The sequence below is a fragment of the Phytophthora infestans genome, genomic scaffold (assembly GCF_000142945.1).
Source record: "Phytophthora infestans T30-4 supercont1.32 genomic scaffold, whole genome shotgun sequence".
Classification (NCBI taxonomy): Eukaryota; Oomycota; class Peronosporomycetes; order Peronosporales; family Peronosporaceae; genus Phytophthora; species Phytophthora infestans.
The window spans coordinates 1,087,994-1,103,174 of record NW_003303727.1 but is presented as its reverse complement, the minus strand read 5'-3'; the positions used below and the strand labels follow the sequence as shown (position 1 = coordinate 1,103,174).

Genomic DNA, 15,181 nt, shown 5'->3' with positions numbered 1-15,181 from the left:
AGAGCACGATGCTGGTACTGACAGATAGACAGATTTGTGATTCATCTGAGCGTCCTGTAAATGAACCGCGGGATGTTTTTGTTAGTGTGAGTAGTAGCAGAGCGTAGATCAATAGCACTCGCAGATGCCAGAAACAACAAATGACACTTGATTCACCAATACGCCACGAGACTACACTGTCTCTCTCATTACGGTTTAAATAAATAAAACGTCATATAGCAAACTCACTAGCATAGCAATGCCCGCAAACCAAAAAACCACGGGAGCTTTGTGGGCCTGTGCCAGCTTGCAGGCTGTTCAAATGTATATGTACAAAGACTGCAAAAGATAGGAATTGAAATAAATATCTTTATATATTTTGAGCGCGGGTGCAGGGCCAAATTTTACTGTACAACGACGGTAGAAGCCCCGCAGCAAAACCAAAAGGTCACAAGACAACCCAAGCCTTTTCAGTACATGTTTTTAATTCTATACCTACAAAGTGGCTGCATAATTAAAAAATTACCCTATCGAACTTCAAATATATTGACTGGTGTGTAGACAAAGGTTTTGGCGCGAAGGGCCCCAAACGGTGTAGTGGCGAAGCACTAGTCTGTTGATCATGAGGTCGCCCCCCCCCTTCATACACACACACCACCACCATCTATGACGCGGGCGAGACCGCGATAATTTAGGCACCTGCCAAAGTACATTTTGGGGGAAAGAGGTCGCAAGGTCGAGAAAAGGCCACACAAAAGTCTGTACCGCTGTAATGTCAATTCGAACCGATGGTTACCAGGATTCCTCAAAATAGAATTAATACGGATTTCCTAGTTTAGTAAGAATAGATACATGCATGGCAGCTCGGAAATCTGTAGATAAAAACCTTGTGCAGCAACTGTGGCAAATAAATATCAGCAACAAAACGTAGCCGTGTTACTAAGGTTTTCGCACCATACTTCCTAAACCACAGCATCAACAGTGGTGACATCCTAATAGCTGCTGTTTACCTTCAGGAACAGCAGCATCTCCGAGATCAACAGCGAAAGTCGGATACGCTCGTAGCGCAAGATCATGCGAGTCATACTGAACAGCCTTTCCGCCTTGTTGGAGGCAGGTGGAACGACAGAAAACATCGCGTAGGTGTTAGGCTCCGCGGAAATCTTCCTGCGCTTGAAAATCCGATCAGCAAAGCCTAGTTTGACCGAATCCTCTACTGGATTACTGCTCCTGCTGGTCACACGCTGAAAGGGCATCAGTGCCTCTTTTTCAGCCCTCGTCAGGTCTTTCTTAGGGCCACCAAGACGTTTGACTACACCAGTTTCAAAATGTGGACAGTGCACGACTCCGCTCATGGGGCTTATTTTTTAAAGAAAAAAGCTAGATAATTAAATAAAGCAAAATCGTTTTGAGATAGTTGGTAAAACTTGGTTTTATCACCAGCAGCTCATCCAGCAGATCGCGAGCATCAAGAAGATTAAGCTTGTTTGACTGCAGCTTCTTGTAAATTGACTCAGCGTCGCTCTTTTCTGTCATGAGCGCTTGAATCTGCGATTAGTGATCAATGATGGTAGTAGCTCCACCAAATCTTCGTCGTCCGAGCTTACAAACTCGCAAAGCTCAATTTAACGATACATCATCGCGTACGTCGACCCCCAAGGGTTTGCTGACGCATCTTGAGCCGGGGTGGTGTCCTTAGTCTTTAGAAGGCAGAAAAAGTTATTTTTAACAAATATTATAAAATATTTGATAGGAAAGTATCTACCTCAAATTGGCCTCTTCAGTGATCGCCCTCTTTTCATCAGCGACTGGACTTGTTCGATGTCCTGTTCGTGCGGGTCCAGTAGCGTTCAGACTGCGAGGTTTAAACGATGGCTAGCAAGCCAACAAACCGCACGCTCATGAAGCACGAAAGCCGCATGCTGACTGCGCAGTTATCGCCAACCAAGAATATGCAGTTAGATATATCCTTACCGAAAAATGGCAGGAATGCTGCCACTGCCGCCATGTGAATCTCGGCGTCAAACTGGCCTCTTGTCTCCACGACGATTGGCACTAGCGATAGCAGAGACGACCTGGGTCCGCCCCTGGCTTCGTAGCACCCGAAGACAGTGAGGTAGTGTCCGGCCCATGCGTCCACCCGTCCAGCATCAGCCTGAACGTTTTGGGCATCTCGTCGCCTACGCGGCCCTCCACTGTCTTGGCGAGATCTCTCGTGTTTGCTCGCAGCGTATTGGTTGAGACAGGAGACAAATTGGTGCACCTAACATTGAATACAAGAGCTTTAAATTAAAATTAAAGTGAATAATAGCCAATACAAATCTGTGTGTGGCCTCCATCTCGACAAATGAGAGTGGGGGGGTCCTGTTCACAACCCGTCCCAGCTAGGCATACCTCATCGAGGCCTTCTCGTGGAACCACGGGAGGAGAGTACCCGCTGCCGCGGCATTGGCATCCTCCATCTGCTGCTCGTAGCGCGGGTGGTCCCTGCGCAGGTGGGACGCCAAGTTGATGTACCCCGTTTTAAGGGGTGTGCTTGCGTGTCTTATTACAGGCTTTGCGGACCTGGAGGCCAGTAGGATCCCCATTTTCGGTTAGGTAGGGATTGAAAAAGAACACAGCAATTTATTTCGGGGAGAATTTGCTCCTTGAGCGTTGGGAGTGGATCAGAGAAGCGTCGGACACGGCGAAGGTTGCGAGAGCTGGTAGTTTGAGGTGTGTGCGAGCTGAAAAATGAGTTTGAGTCGGCGGAACAGGCTTGCAGACAGTTCAAAGCCAACGAAAATCTGGTGGCTGTCGAACAAGGACAAAACAATTCGTGTAGGAGCTCAAAAAATTGATCAATATTTTTGAAATTGTGGCCAACCCTTAAGTAAGCTGTTTTCTTAAATGGGATCACTGATGGCTACGCCTATGAGTTACTTTATTTTTTCTAATTTTTTACAGGCAAGAAATTGCAATTATGTTAATCGTCAAAAGGAAGCCATACGAGCTGCCGACTTACCCACAGTGCCAAGGCCACGTCTATTGTGTTCAGGAAAACGGCTCGGTGGTTAGCAGAGTTTGGGAAATCTATGCTAAAGAGCTGTAAAGTTCGAATTAGATACACCTTTTGTTCTTCTTGCCGACAATTTCGTTTGCCACGTGTCGAGTACGATAAGGAGGCTATTAGACGGGAGACTAACGCTACCGTGTGCTCATTGCCTGCAAACAGCACGGCGGCTTGCCAGCCCATAAACGTGGGATTCATAGGGCCACTAAAACACTGTGAGCTTTGTGACTAGCCAGTTTTCGTATAGCTTATATCACCGCCAGTGAAAAACGCCTCATTTTCATTCAGCGAAGCATTCGGGGCGTGGTTCTAATTGATTCAGAGTGCGTTGTTCGAACACAATCTACAAACGGATAAATTTTGCTAAACTCAAAAAAAAATCGGCTCGTTTGCTGTGCTGTACTATACAGTGCGATTAGGAGAACGAGTGAAAAGCAACCTAAAGTATGGTGACGGCACCGCAAACGTGGATAAACTCACGATAATGCGTCTTGGCACCATTAGACCCTGACCAGTACAGTGGCATGGCGATTCCCACACAAAGATGCTGTTCGGCACACTATGACTTGGTACCGCCACACGATGCATGAAAAGCACCCGTTTCGTGCATGAACGTGGCCCCCGCGCGCGTGGAAGGAGCTGAGTGCGCGCAGCAAAGGGCCTGGAGCGTGCGCTTCCACTTCGACTTGCGGCCAATCAGACCGAGCCCCCCCCCCCATTTCGTGAAGCAGAGCAGGCGAGCGATGCCCCGGACGTTGCCGTAGGGAGAGGTGGGCACCGAGATCAGTGCCGACGATGCGGAAGCCATGCTGAGCAGGATGAAGAGGCACAGCACGGGGAAGAACAACGCAATGCCGTGTACGGATTGTGGCGCCGGCTCGCACCACAGCATGCGGTACAAGTTGCTCATGTGCGAGTCGGCGACCTGTAGCGGCGTCACCTGCTCGTGGCGCGGCAAGGTCCTCGTTTGTTCCGACAGTGGTGAGTTCTACATCTACGAGCTAGGTGATCACTTCACCGCCTCCTCCTCTCCCAAGCGTGCTAGGCTGTCTGGAAGGCAGAAGGAGTTCTGCCGTGAGCTCGCCAATCAGCGGCTGCGACCGCTGCGCATCCAGCACGCGATGGCCCGGAAGTTCCAGCTTCCTGCGGACGACCTCCCTCCCTTGGACAAGGTGCAGAACTTCTGCAATCACTACTAGAAGACGGAGCTCAAGAACCACGACCGGCTGTAGGACCTCACCCAGTGGATCCACAGCCGAGCGTACACCGGGAGCGAGGGCGACCACGACACGTTCACCTTTGCGTGGGATCTCGATGAGAGCGGGAAGCCAATCATCGGCGACGGTTCAGACGAGGATCCCTTCGTTGTGGGGCTGACAACAAAGGCGTTGGTGCGAAGGCTCACCTTGCCCTCCGAGTATTACGTATTGCACATGGACGCCACCTTCAAGATCAACACCGCGGAGTATCCGGTGATCGTCATCGGCATTTCCGATCGTGCGCGCAGCTTTCATCTCGTGGCGTTGTTTGTGGTGTCCCAGAGGCTGCAACCAATTTACGAAAGCTGTCTGGCAGCGCTCAGCCGGCTCTACACCTGGATCACGCAGCAGATACTCATGCCGCGATACGGCATGGGCGACGCTGAACAAGCCCAGCGCAATGCGGTTTTCACAGTGTTCCAGAGCAACCCTGGCATGGAGTATCTGATGTGCTTCTTCCACGTCATGACCAATGTGGAGAAGCACATGAATGGATTTCTCTCGCACGTAGCGGGTGCATTAGTGCGAGGGCTGTATGACATGCATTTCGCCCGTGACCAGACCAGCTTTTCCTATCTGCGGGACCAGCTCTTGTGGACCTGGAGGAACTACCCGGGGCTGGTGGACTTCTGCGACTACCTAGAGGCGCAGTGGCTGCGTGGACCGTTCTCATTGTGGCAATGCTACTCAACGCCGAGTGGCTTTGCCACAACGAACAATCCTGTTGAGCAATTCAACAAGGTGTTGAAGCGGGATTATACGTTGCGGCGGCGCCTAAAGATGGGCATGCTGTTGAAGGAGCTGAGTGACTGCTGCATGCACGAATCGGCCAGGCAGCGACCATTCCTAACGGAGCCTGAAGCGGCACCCACGCTGACTCGACGCGTGGTGGAGCTCGTTCGGGAGAAGTTGCTCTTAAGGAACTGCGACGCGGACAGCGTCGTGGGGGACGCCGGAGTCGTCCACGTCTTCAAGTATCCCGCGAAGCGCATCGTCGTGGAGGGGGCCAAGCGAGCCACGGAGGAGGCGATTGCCGTCTCAACCCAAATGGGCGTCAATTACGCCAGGATGGAAGTGCAGAACGAGCCACCGTATGGGTGGCCCGTTCAGTTACGGAGGAAGTGGTGTCCCTGTAATTACTCCTTCAAGTTCGGCACCTGTGTGCACCTTATTTTCGCGCTCCGGGCTACGGATCGCATGGATGGAGCAGGTCGGCGCATACTCGTGAGCAGACGCATTGGACAGAAGCGTGGAGCAGCAGGCACCGACGCTGCGGGGGGTCGGCCGCGAGCAATCGGACCTGCACTATCTGCAGACTGACCCAGCACTCGCGGATGGGCACGTAGGAGAGGATCTATAGCGGCACGGAGTCTGACTAGGGCCAATGCATATTGAACAAGTGAGTATATCCACAACAGAGCTTAAAGTTTTCCTGCACTTGAACTACGTTAATTTTTCTGCAAGATTGTGTTGGGCGACGTTGCCGTCCTGCAGGCTCGGGTCCTACCAGCACTTGTTGCACGCGCACTTGAACCAGCGCTGGCTACCATAATGGACAGTCACTTGGGCGCCTGCAGACACATTTTTTATCCTCTTCACTAGCACGCGGACTCTCGACCGCGTCTGCTGCTCGATAAAAGCTGCGTTGGGCTCGCAGGCGTGCGAGATGAACCTCGTGATGGAGCCGCAATTCAAGGCATCCACGTAGACGAAGTTCCTGTTGACGGACTTCGCGTTGTACAGCAGCGTGTAGCCACTGTTCTCCATGACGGCTTCCCGTGGTTGCCCTTCCACCACTGCGGGGAACTTCATCAGCTCCCCGTAGTACTCGCCCAGGACGTCGCCGACTTCGAGATCCGTGGTGGTGTACACCTCGAGGCCTACCCGACCGGTGTCGAAGAGCTTCAACGTGTCCAGCGTCCGCGGTGCGTTGCTGCGCCTCGCCCCGAGCTTGCAATACTTCGGGGTGCAGAACGACGCGGACGCCACGTTGGAGCACGTATCCCAAAAACAATCGCCGAAACACTTGCATGCGTCGACTGCCCCGATGTCCGGGAACTTAACGCCGTTGCGCTTGCAGCTCGAAATGGGCTCGACGTCTGACGGCCATGGCACCGTCTTGAGGAGCGTGCGAGCCTGCTTCGCTGCTGGATCCTGGAACACATCCCGTCTAGCGTGCAGAGTCTCCAGCTGCTCTCTCACCTCAGGGCTGTTCTTCAAGGCCTTGAACTTGACGGCCTGTAACGTCTTCGCGTGGTAGATCTCCGAGCCGCTCTTGGTGATGGCGCACTTTGCCAGATAGCGGCGCTTTCTCGGTCTCGGGACGTGCCATTGCGCTCGCGTTTTCTTCGCCTGGTGGCGGATCTTGGCCCGGGCGTGGTGGCTCGGAATCGCCCGCACATACACAGCCGCCTCAACTTCGCTTGCTGGACTTGGTTCGGCAGACTATGCACCGGAAAGCACTCCACTCTCATCACACGACGACACCAAGTCGATAATCTCCCTAATAGACGATCTTTCGTACGCTTGCTCGCTTCGTGCCTTCTTCTCCGACCGTGCTGGAGCTTTACCACCGCTCGCTGTCGCCGCCAACGGCCGGGTTGGAGTGCTGGGCAGCTCCACCTGGCTCAAACTCGGCGCTGGCTCGGGAGAGCTGCACGCGCTGCTCTGGGGTGTCTCCGGAACGATCTCCTCGCTTTTATCACGTAGCGCCTCCCGAACGGACTCTACTGCAGCATTGATTGCCCCGGCAAGCGCTGAATTGAGTGCGCTGGCCCTCGATGGAGCTGCAAACGTCCCTGCGACGAGCTTGAACGTCCGTAGCTTCCTCCAGAGCGAGGCACTGGGGTCTAGCTGCTTTCCAGACGCAGCAATGACTCGCTTCATTATCATGTCGCCCGGGATTACGTCCCCGGTGTCCAAATCGACCGGGAAGTCCACGTCCGCGCCGTCGTCAATGCAAGTGACGACGGCGCGCCGAAAGCCCTTGGGGTCTTCACAGACGAAGGCACGGCAGTAGTACTCGATCGTGTCACCAGCACACAGAGTCTCTGGAGACAGCTCAGAGGCGCTGAGGTCCGGCATGCTGCTCTGGTGTGTGCTGGGGCGCTTGCGGCTTTTCGGGTTGGCGGCGCTGCTGCTGCTCGTCGACAGCTTCCGCGAGATACTGACTGGAGTGTGCCATCTAAAAGTGGCCCAAATTTGGGTGTGGCCCACCCCAGTCAGTGGACCTTGCATGCTCATCCTCGGCGGGAGCACATCGTGCCGGATGCGCCACCCGGCTGTGCGCGCTGCCGCAGCGGGGCGTCCGAGAATGGCCTCTCCGTGCATAGTGTGCTGGGTTTTACGGTGATTTTCAGGCGGGTACAGGTGAACTTAACGTTTTCTCTGCGATTAGAAGGGTTAATTGCACAGAATTTTGGTCTTTTGACAGCCAAAATGAAGGGGTAGGGCTTCGACGTTGCAGAAACGGACGTAAAAATCGTACTCTGCACCCATTTTTACCCTAAATACCTAAATATCGATACAAGTTTTTGGATACCTTAACATTTTAACTACTGAGTCTTTGCTACGGGTCCAACGGGACTTCTAGCAGAAACCAAATACAAATCGTTTTATGTTTCGCTCATAATATGCAAATATTTGTTGGAAAATTATGAGGTAGAGGTCCATGTGGAACCCTTCAGCTTTTGCAAATCCTAGGACTCTATTATACCCAATTGTGGCTTAGAGATGTTATGGTAGAGGTCTATCAGACCGCTGTTGAAGCTCCACAAGGACAGTAACCGGGATATTGGTAGAAATATATTCCACCCGGGCTATCCCTCAGGTGAATACAAACTATGGCAGGCGCTTAACAAGACTTGGAAAGCAAAGAATCCTACGTGGGTCAGCACGCTGAAGAACGTCGATGACAGGTAAGGAACGGGTCTTGGTATTGGATATGAAGCTACCCGCTCTTCAATTCGATCGCATTGGTCCTCGACTCTCATTATAGGAGAGTATATTCGGAATACAAAGCTTAAGTGTCACTACTGTTTGGAACTTCCTGTTCTTGCAACATTTTACTTATGAAGAAAAGAGCCTAAGAAAGGATCTTTTAAAAAAGGCACTTTTCTTCTCAATTTCCAGTTTTATAATCTTAGTATTTTTAAGCAACGGCGCACAGTTTACTCAAGTGCGAATTGGGGGCGAATTCCAATTTGCACTTGAGTAAACTGCTGCACCGTTGTCGGAATTCGAATTCCCACAAACTTGCAGCAGTTTCCTCTCAGCTAAAAACAACTGCATCACGGAATGCTCGTTCGTTACTTTTCCCAGTTGGCAAATTCAATCCAAGGCCAGACTGCAAGAAAGTGGCGTGGGTTATGCTGGTGAACGGCGTGGACATCTCCATGCTGGAAGGCTGGATGATCAAGATCAACAGTAACCCCAGCTTCTTCGGTAAAAACATGAACCGCCGGTGGTTCAAAGTGGGTTTCGTACCTGGACCAGGTTCCGAGAAGAAGCTGGTAATTTCCTACTCCACCAGCAAGTGCGTCTTCGTCTCGTTGCTATGACCATTAAGTGGCTTCATCTCCTCATATTTTACCTGTCAACTCTCAGAACTGCAAAGGATCCGCGTGGATGGCTCTACGTCGAAGATGTTAGCGGCATTTATTGTCGGCGGGTAAGGAACGTATCTGTGAACATCTCGAACCCTTAGTGACCTTGAATACTTTCAGGAAATGATTGAGATCGTATCGCCTTCTCGCACCCTTCGGCTCAAAGGGGAGACTGCTGTCGAGCATCGTCTGTGGTCGGACAGTCTCTACAAACTGTGCCATCCACCGTCTAAGCCTGAACCTACTACGGCGAATACGACGCCAGCAGCACCAAGGCGTGAACGCTCTTCGCACACGCAACGCGAGACAAAGCAGGCTGAAGAAGAAGAGGAGGATCGAGCACAACGTAAACAGCGAGCAGACCGTGACCGAGATCGTCAACGAGAACGTGAACGTGGCCCTGAACGGGAACGTGATCGTCAGCGAGTGTCGAATGAAGAGAGAGAACGCAGAAGTCGATCAGCTCGATCGAATCGACGAGAGGACAGCGACAGCGAAGACGAAAACTATCGACGTCAGGATCGTAGCCGTGGTCGCAGTCCTAGGGACGATAACGAGGAGCGTGACGCAAGGAAACGCCGCTCTCCGTCGCCAACGCATCGCGAGTCGAGACGTCAAGAGCGAGAGTCTTCTCGTCATTCGTCACGTTCTTCTCGTCACGAGAGAGAGGACAGTAGCCACTCCGTATCAGCTCTTCAGCCAAGTGAACAAGACGTCAGTGACGGTGACAGCAGTGGAGACGGTCAAGACAGCTCTCGTCCCTCGACTAACAGCAGTACTCGCAGCTTACTCGTGGCTCAGATCAAGTCGGGGTCATCTCTCGAAGACAGTATGGCTCAATGCAAGAACGTCATGTCCGACAGCGAAGAAGAAGAAGAAGAAGAGGATGCTGACGAGAACCGTCACGAGAATGAGGCAGAAGAAAGCCCTCGTGAGCCCTTAACGTCCTCGACCGATCCGATCGATGACGAGGTTTCTCACGAGCCAATGACCCCGCAACGAATGAACTTTACAGAACCGACAAAGCAGAAGGCCTCGGACTATTTCGATTCGGACGAGGAAGAGCATGAGCAACCTCCGTCCAGAGGCAAAACTAGCCACAACGACCACAAGGCCCCGGAGTCCAGCGTCACAGCCGACAACAACTTCGCTCATGACGACTGGGACGCCCAAGAGGAACCGACATCGCAGCCAGCAGCAACTAAAACGGCTGCATACTCGGTACGGACTTTAGACCAAACTGTCGTTGCTCTCTAGCTTAACTGTTTGTTGTGAAAATCTCGCAGTCGGCTCTTACCGGGGGCGTTGCAGCCGACGCAAACTTCGTGCACGACGACTGGGACGACTAGCGACAAGAGACGCTGAATTCTTTCTCAATAAAAGGAGAAACTTTGCTAGAAAAGAAACATTTTGAGGAAGGTTATATGAGCCCCATCACAGACGGGAGTTCGTGACCACGTGGTGGTACGTCTCGCTCGTTAGCGGTTCATAGATGTCCTTGGATCGGTTGAAGACCCACAGCCGGTCCGCAATCTTGGACGGGTCCATGCCTTCCTTGCGCAGTTTGGCCTTCTCCTGCTTCATCGTGCCCGTGACCGACATCGTCTCGAGTTTCCGGATAATCAGCGGCATGGCATACGACGGCAGCTGCTGCTTCACGAACCGCGCGAACTCTTTCAAGTCGAAAGATTCCTTGTCGAACACCATCGCGGCCATACACGCGCGTCCTTCGTTCCCGGGCACTTGCACTCCATAGATGCAAATCTCACTGAGTCCCGAGAACTTGGACACCGCCTCGGCCACTTCGTTCGTGGCCACGTTCTCTCCCTTCCAGCGGAACGTGTCGCCCACCCGGTCGACGAAGTGCCAGCAGTGTCGCTCGTCTTCTTTGAACAGATCACCTGTCCGGAAATACGTGTCCCCTTTCTTGAATACATCGGTCAGCACCTTCTTGCTCGACTCGTTCGTGTTCTTGTAGTAGCCCTGGAAACCTCTGGCCGGGTCTTTCCTGCTCACCTTGACGATGAGCTCCCCAGGCTCGTTAACGGCACATTGCTGCAGAAATCCCTTCTTCGAGCGGACATAGTCGTCTCTCTCCACGTCGTACTTGACGATGGCCACCCCCGTGACTGCGTTATTGATGAAGCCACGTCGGCCGAGATGGCCCTGGTCGGCCTTGGTCGTGCAGGCATTTAACATGCCCATCGGCCCCTCCGTCGAGCCGTAAAACTCGTATACCGACGGGATACCGAACCGCTCTTGGAATGGGGCCCAAATATCCGGACGTAGCCCGTTTCCAAAAGCTGCACGCACGTGGTTCTCCTTGTCGTTGGCCTTGGCCGGGGCATTGAGCAGGTAGCGACACATCTCGCCGATATACTGGATCACAGTGCAGTCGTAAGCCCGCACTTCGTCCCAGAACTTGGTCGTTGAGAAGCGACGCGATAGACACAAGGTTGCACCGGAAAAGATCATCATTCCTACGGCCAGGTTGCCTCCTGAGGTGTGGTACAGTGGCAGTGCACAGTACAGTCGATCATACATGGACAGGTGCATGGAATACTTGAAGGCCAAAGAGCGCAGGATGATACTGAAGTGGTTCACCCTCGCGGCCTTCGGTAGGCCCGTCGTCCCGCTCGTGTAGATCAGTAGGGCCATGTCGGAAGTCGTCATCTTGCGCCGAATCGACTCGGGCGGCCGCTCTGTCGGCATTTTCTTCAGTTTCTCGTCCATCGAGTGAGCTCGAGGCAGGTATTCGGCCGCGGCCTGCGCTGTCAGTTCTCCTACAATCACAAAGAAGCGCCGGCCAGCATCAGTGCGATGACGGCCACGTAGCCTGGCACCAAGAAACGACGATTCTTACCGTCGCCGTAGATGTGGAAGTCAAAATCGGCCAATGCGTTGGCCACCTCCGCCAGCTTTCCGGCCAGCTCCTGGCCCACGATCATCCACTTGGTGTCTGCGATTTTTGCGCAATGGACGAGTCCGTCGGCCTGCAAGTGTGTGTTGAGTAGCGCCGTGACGACGCCGATCTTGGACAGGCCGAGCCACACAATCACAAACTCGGGCCGGTTCTCCATGAGCAGGGCCACGGTCTGGCCGGCCTGCAAGTTCTGCTGTAAGCCCCAGTGGGCCACGCGGTTGGCCGCCTCGTCCACCTGCTGGAAGCTCAGAGCACGCTGGCCGAACTGCATGCAGGCCTTGTGAGGCCACTTCGCCACGCTCTGCTCGAACAGATCCGGTATTAGTGACCCATTGCGCGCGTGGCGTTTGGCCTGCAGTAGCGCCACAGCCTGCATGCCCGAGTGGTACAAGTCCGACGAGATTAACAGCCTTTGGTCCACATAGTAGCTGAGTGCTGCGACGCCGGCCACGGCCAGGAACTTGGTCGGCACACCGAAGGGAAGGGCGGCCAACGCGTCGGACACGATAGGTGCGCTACATACCGCCTCGGACACGTTGGCCCATGCGCTGACCACGCACGAAAGTGCGTCTTGGGGTAGCAGATCTGCCATCGCTTGAGCTTCTTGGATGCGAATCCGATTTTGACGTGACGCGAAGAAAATTGGAGGTGGCAAAGGACTAGGGTTAAAGTATGCAGGTGTACAGGTATGATGCTAAAATGCAAAGTTTCTGGGTGTCCAGCCAAACGGCCATTGGGCTCGTTGCTCACGGCTTTAGACAATTAAGAATATCCATGCCTTATTATGGAGAAGGAGGAACGCTGTGAGTCTGCGTTACAGGACCATGTGCTTTTGACATGACTTCAACTACATGTAGCGAGTCAAAATTGAAATTTCGCTCCAAAACCATTTTTGTGAATATCACGATAACTCACTTCAACAATCACACGAGCTCCTGTAGCTCAATGCCTTCTGCACACTTCGACGTGTGCAATTTCGAGAGGCAGTTTGAGCTTTCAAATAATAGTAGTAATGACTCAGCAACAGCTGCAGTTGTTGGAGGGATGATTTGCGCAGAGTTGTTAGGGCAGTACAGTACGGAGTGAGGACAAAAGTAGAGTGGTCTAGGCGGCCATAGTGGAGAGGAAGTCTTGAGTGTAGAAGGAGAAGACGCTTGTGGTGGACTTGGTAAAAGAAGAAGTGATGAATTATAGAGTCTGGTGTTCTGGAGGGGAGTTACTCTCCACCAACCAGTCCAGTTATATACGATTTCTCTATATGAAATAGTACAGTTATATTCCACTAGATAGTCATCATCACATCGGAGATGCTTACTTCGACAGCCTCCCACATCGAGGAATGTGTATGATGCTCTATCTGTCGAGTAGTATTAAATGTACCACAGGTGGCTGTTTATAACAGTCCTGTACGTACATGAGCATTTACAAGAAGTAGATCTTGTTTTGATATTGATGATCTTTTTCCTTTGACTTTCATTGTCAGATTTGTCACCTTGTGCCGTTTTGCTTTGGCAATAACTGTGCTGATTTCTTGTTTTCATTGTTATTTTGGCTACTCAGGAAAACCTTAGAGCATCTCCACCGGTGGGGCTCTATATCTATATAGCGACTGAAGAGCTCAAATTGATAACTACTGGGGTTTCACCAGGCGTCTCTATCGCCAATTTTTTAGCTACCGGGGGGTTTCGGTCGCTATTTCGGACGCCATAGCGACTGAAATCTATAGGAGGTTGGATCACTTGCAAACGAACAATGCCTCGAGGAAAAGCTTGGTCGGACAAGGAAGACGCCGCCCTGTGCACGGCGTGGTGCGCTACCCAATCGCAGGGGCCGATCAGAGGGCGGACAACCTTTGGACGCTAATCTTGCAGTCATACTGTACGATAGTAACCAGAGATGCTTGTGCGGCGATACTTCGCCGCACAAGCATCTCATTAGCCGCAGTGAAGTCTCTGTCGACATTTGCAGCCTTGCCGGGCTGTGAACCGCCGTGTTTTCTCTTTTTCGGTGCGCGAGGGGTCAAAAGTAGCGAGCAGACGTACGCCTCTTCCTCGTCGTCAAGAGCTTCTCGCAGAAGACGATTTCTCCACATAGCGACAGATTGGTGAGTGATGCCCCTCGGTGTCTATCGCTAAAAACATTCCGGCCAATCGGAAGGCAACGAGTCTATAGATATAGCGACACACCGGTGGAGATGCTCTTAGAGGATTAAACCTGTTCACCGTAGTGATTGTTGTTGTTATCGTTTTAGTTATTAATATACGAATTTGTAGCAGCTACTTCAGGGAAAATGTGACGGGGTCACACAGCACCTTGCGCTAGAGGAAGTTATCTTCCGAGAGTATACAAACTCTCAGTGAACGGCAGTTCACTGGTCCCCTCTTTAATTAAAGAGAGCGAAGTGACCTAAATAAGGTAGATTGTAAACTGAGTATATTTATAGGTAGGTTAAGTTTGTGGTTAATACAAACTATCAGTTACCTATAGAAATGCAATGTCATTTAACCAATGGTTGGTTTTGAATGACCTTGGTACCTTGTACCAAATATCCCGGAGTATGACATGTCATACTCCTGAAGTGTGAAGTGTCACACTTCATGTAACCAGGGTACACTTAGTGCTACGTACCCCGTTACATCCTCCCCCACTTAGGTTCGGTTTACCGACCAATCAGAATGAAGAGATGTTCGTCACAAACTCTCATTCTCAAAGTCGAAAACCATCGACTCGGCCGCGCGAGCGCGGCGGAGGCTCACTTTACAGTTAGAGCCTCGAGCAGCAACCTGTGCGCTCTTCGTCAAGGTCTCCACTTCGACCGTTAACATGCCTCGTGGCACTGCTAAGAGCGGTGCTAAGACACGCTCCAAGGCTGCAGCCGGTAAGGCGCAGGCCAAGAGCACTAAGCCTCACGGCAAAGGCTCTGCACTTAAGGAGGCTACTCAGGTGGCCTCCGAGGCTATCGGATCCTCGGGTGACGCGGCTGCGGACAAGCGCGCAAGCAGGCGCCGCAGTCCGTCGCCCTCGTCTTCAGACAATCGTCCGAACCCTCGGTTCGTAGAACGTGAGTTCAACTCGGGCAGTGAGGACGATGCCGAGTCCGAGAGCACTCATGATGCTCCTGCGGGCTCTGTGGGAGGGCACAGCCCAGTGCCCAGTGAGCACAAAGAAGACAGCGTGCAGTCGTCCGCTAGTGATCACGGTGATCACAGTCCCAGGACCTCTGTGCGCTCTGAGAGTCCCGGCCGTTAAGGACTAAGGGCACTCCCAAAGCCGGTGGCGATGAGGAAGGGAGTCCTCGCAAACGTCTCTCGCTTGCCGAGGGTCTTGCGCGCGCTAAGGCCTCTAAAGCCGAAGGCGCCAAGCC

General features: G+C 52.5%; 2 protein-coding genes across 2 annotated transcripts; one reads left to right on the top strand and one right to left on the bottom strand.

The window, feature by feature from the left end:
* Positions 1–8,657: 8,657 nt before the first annotated feature.
* Positions 8,658–10,243, top strand: PITG_14182 (uncharacterized protein; the record flags this gene model as incomplete). The annotated part of the gene is made up of 6 exons (XM_002899245.1): positions 8,658–8,824; positions 8,896–8,974; positions 9,015–9,312; positions 9,422–9,528; positions 9,594–10,115; positions 10,181–10,243. 6 exons carry the CDS (start codon positions 8,658–8,660, stop codon positions 10,241–10,243), a joined length of 1,236 nt encoding a protein of 411 aa, XP_002899291.1.
* Positions 10,244–10,300: 57 nt separating this feature from the next.
* PITG_14181 (long-chain fatty acid transporter, putative) lies at positions 10,301–12,409 on the bottom strand (the record flags this gene model as incomplete). Its single annotated transcript, XM_002899244.1, has 2 exons — positions 10,301–11,677; positions 11,758–12,409. 2 exons carry the CDS (start codon positions 12,407–12,409, stop codon positions 10,329–10,331), a joined length of 2,001 nt encoding a protein of 666 aa, XP_002899290.1.
* Between the last annotated feature and the right edge of the window lie 2,772 nt (positions 12,410–15,181).